Below are 2,248 nucleotides of genomic sequence, written 5' to 3' on the forward strand. Positions count from 1 at the left end.
AGAGAACATTGCTTAGATTTTTTTTAAATGACTTTCTTTTTATGTTATGTTTTAACATTTCATTTGAGCAGGAAGGTAATTTTTACATGAAGACGATTTGTTTGGATTATTTACAAGTAAAGAATATAAATCATTCCTAATGGCTCGATGACTTATTGATGTGTGTAATTGAAATAAAGCTCAGCTTATATTTTCTACATTAAACAACGTTTTTGAAATTGGAGGATTTGTTGTTTAAATTAACGTTTTATTCTCGGACCTGTCAGGTGTACAGGGTGTGTGAGAGACATTTCTTTATATTGTATATAAAGAAATATTGTAGCTGAATTTCTCTCTCTCTCTGTGTGTGTTTTCCCAGCGGGGCCGTGTGACTACTACACAGACTACGTGGCGACCCGCTGGTATCGGGCCCCGGAGCTGCTGGTGGGGGACACCCAGTACGGCCCCCCGGTTGACGTGTGGGCCATCGGCTGTGTGTTTGCCGAGCTGCTGTCGGGGATTCCTCTGTGGCCCGGCAAGTCTGACATGGACCAACTGTACCTGATCCGGAAGACCCTGGGTGAGGCCCATCTGCTGTTGACCCGAACCCGGCTTCAAATGAACTTTCACAACCCTCTAAATAGAGTTTTGATTATTTAATTTAAATTTTTATGTTTTTTTTTTACAAAACCGTAATTTGATTTGAGAATCTGAAAAGGCAGCAGTTGGATGGTTGAACTTTTCTTCTCCTGATAGCCAAAGTTTCCTTCTGATGGGCATTTAAATTGCAAATTTTGATTGGTGGATATTGCAAAAAAATGTCAACGGCTGCAATAAACTCCTCCCTTTTTTGTGCAAAAACACTTGTTTTCTTTTTTTTTTGTTTGGATTTTGCATAAATAGGATGAACAACTTATAATATTTGCCCTGAGAACATTCTTTCTTCCCGCAGGAGATCTGATCCCTCGACATCAGCAGGTTTTCAGCAGCAACCAGTTCTTCTGTGGCGTTTCCATCCCAGAGCCTCCAGAGATGGTGAGGGTTCGACCTCTCACTGCATCACATGTTGCTTCAGCTTTTAAAATGTTTACCCACAAATAATTGGATCTAAATTTCACTGACTTCCATCATCATGTTTTTGTAGGAACCCTTGGAGCAAAAGTATCCAAATCTCTCGCATCAAACTCTGAGCCTCATGAAGGTAAGAACGCCGCTCTTAAAAGTCAAAGTCACTTCCTGTTTTGGAAACCGCGCCCTCAAGCGTGTCATTTTTTCACTTGTTAATCCCGCAGAGCTGTTTGAGAATGGATCCGTCTGAGCGGCTGACCTGTGAGCAGCTCCTGCGGCATCCCTACTTCGACTGCATGAGAGGAAAAAGCGAGAGCACGACTCGAGAGCACAAGAGGACGCGGTTGCCTCGGAGACACCTGCCCCCCGGGGTGAGCAGCACGGATGAGATTCATACCAGTTACTGTGAGAAATGGGGGGGGAAATGCTCTGGTTCAATCTATCTGGACATTTTGTCTGTTTTTTTTTTTTTTTTTTGTATAAACAGTTTGCAGTTCTTAAGACTTTTTCTTCACAGAGAAGCTGGCAAAGTCATTTGTTAAAAAGTGAATCCATGCAAAAACATTTCTAACCTTTAAACTTTTAACTAACATTTTGTGACATGCTGAACACATGCTGGAGCAAGGAGGTGGCAGTGTCATGCTGTGGGGGTGTTTTTTTTCTTCAGCAGGAACAGTTGAGGGAACAAATGTTGATGTGAATCTATGACCCGACATGAAAAATTCCTGTTTTTTGTCCCATATAGATGCGCAAAACTGGTTTACATTTTTCAATATTTGCCACTAAAATGCGATTCCACTGTTCTAAAAACACACAAACTTCAGTTATACAATACCAACATTTCCAAAATTGGGTTTAGCATTGTTTTGTAAATCTTTTCCTAATGAAGATACTGTATTTAAGTCAGTTTTTATTCTATTATTATGATTTTTAGCAATTTAAAGTATTGACCATAAGGCCACTTTTAGCCATTTTTATATTTATTGCATGTCAAGTTTTCCGTTTTGGCAAAAAAAAAAAAAAAAAAGAAAAAAAGCTGATTCACCTCACTTTAACCAAATCTACTAATGTTATAAATGAAACTGGTTGAGCACTTAAAATGCTAAAATAAGAAATAAATAAAAATCGAAATTTTTGCCTGTAATTTGCCAAAAGATGGAAAGGTTTGAATACTTTTGCAAGACATCACGAAAAAAGAAAA

At 39.0% G+C, this 2,248-nt stretch overlaps 1 protein-coding gene across 1 annotated transcript in view; it reads left to right on the forward strand.

Moving 5' to 3' along the window:
- The window catches only part of LOC103144735 (cyclin-dependent kinase-like 1), an 8,706-nt gene that overhangs the window by 6,179 nt on the left and 279 nt on the right, over positions 1-2,248 (forward strand). The window contains exons 6-9 of the mRNA XM_007561860.2: positions 359-559; positions 932-1,014; positions 1,124-1,180; positions 1,272-1,418. Coding sequence (XP_007561922.1) covers positions 359-559; positions 932-1,014; positions 1,124-1,180; positions 1,272-1,418 — 488 coding nt within the window. The remainder of the gene's footprint in view (positions 1-358; positions 560-931; positions 1,015-1,123; positions 1,181-1,271; positions 1,419-2,248) is intronic.

Source organism: Poecilia formosa, unplaced genomic scaffold, assembly GCF_000485575.1.
Source record: "Poecilia formosa unplaced genomic scaffold, Poecilia_formosa-5.1.2 Scaffold131, whole genome shotgun sequence".
Lineage (NCBI taxonomy): Eukaryota > Metazoa > Chordata > Actinopteri > Cyprinodontiformes > Poeciliidae > Poecilia > Poecilia formosa.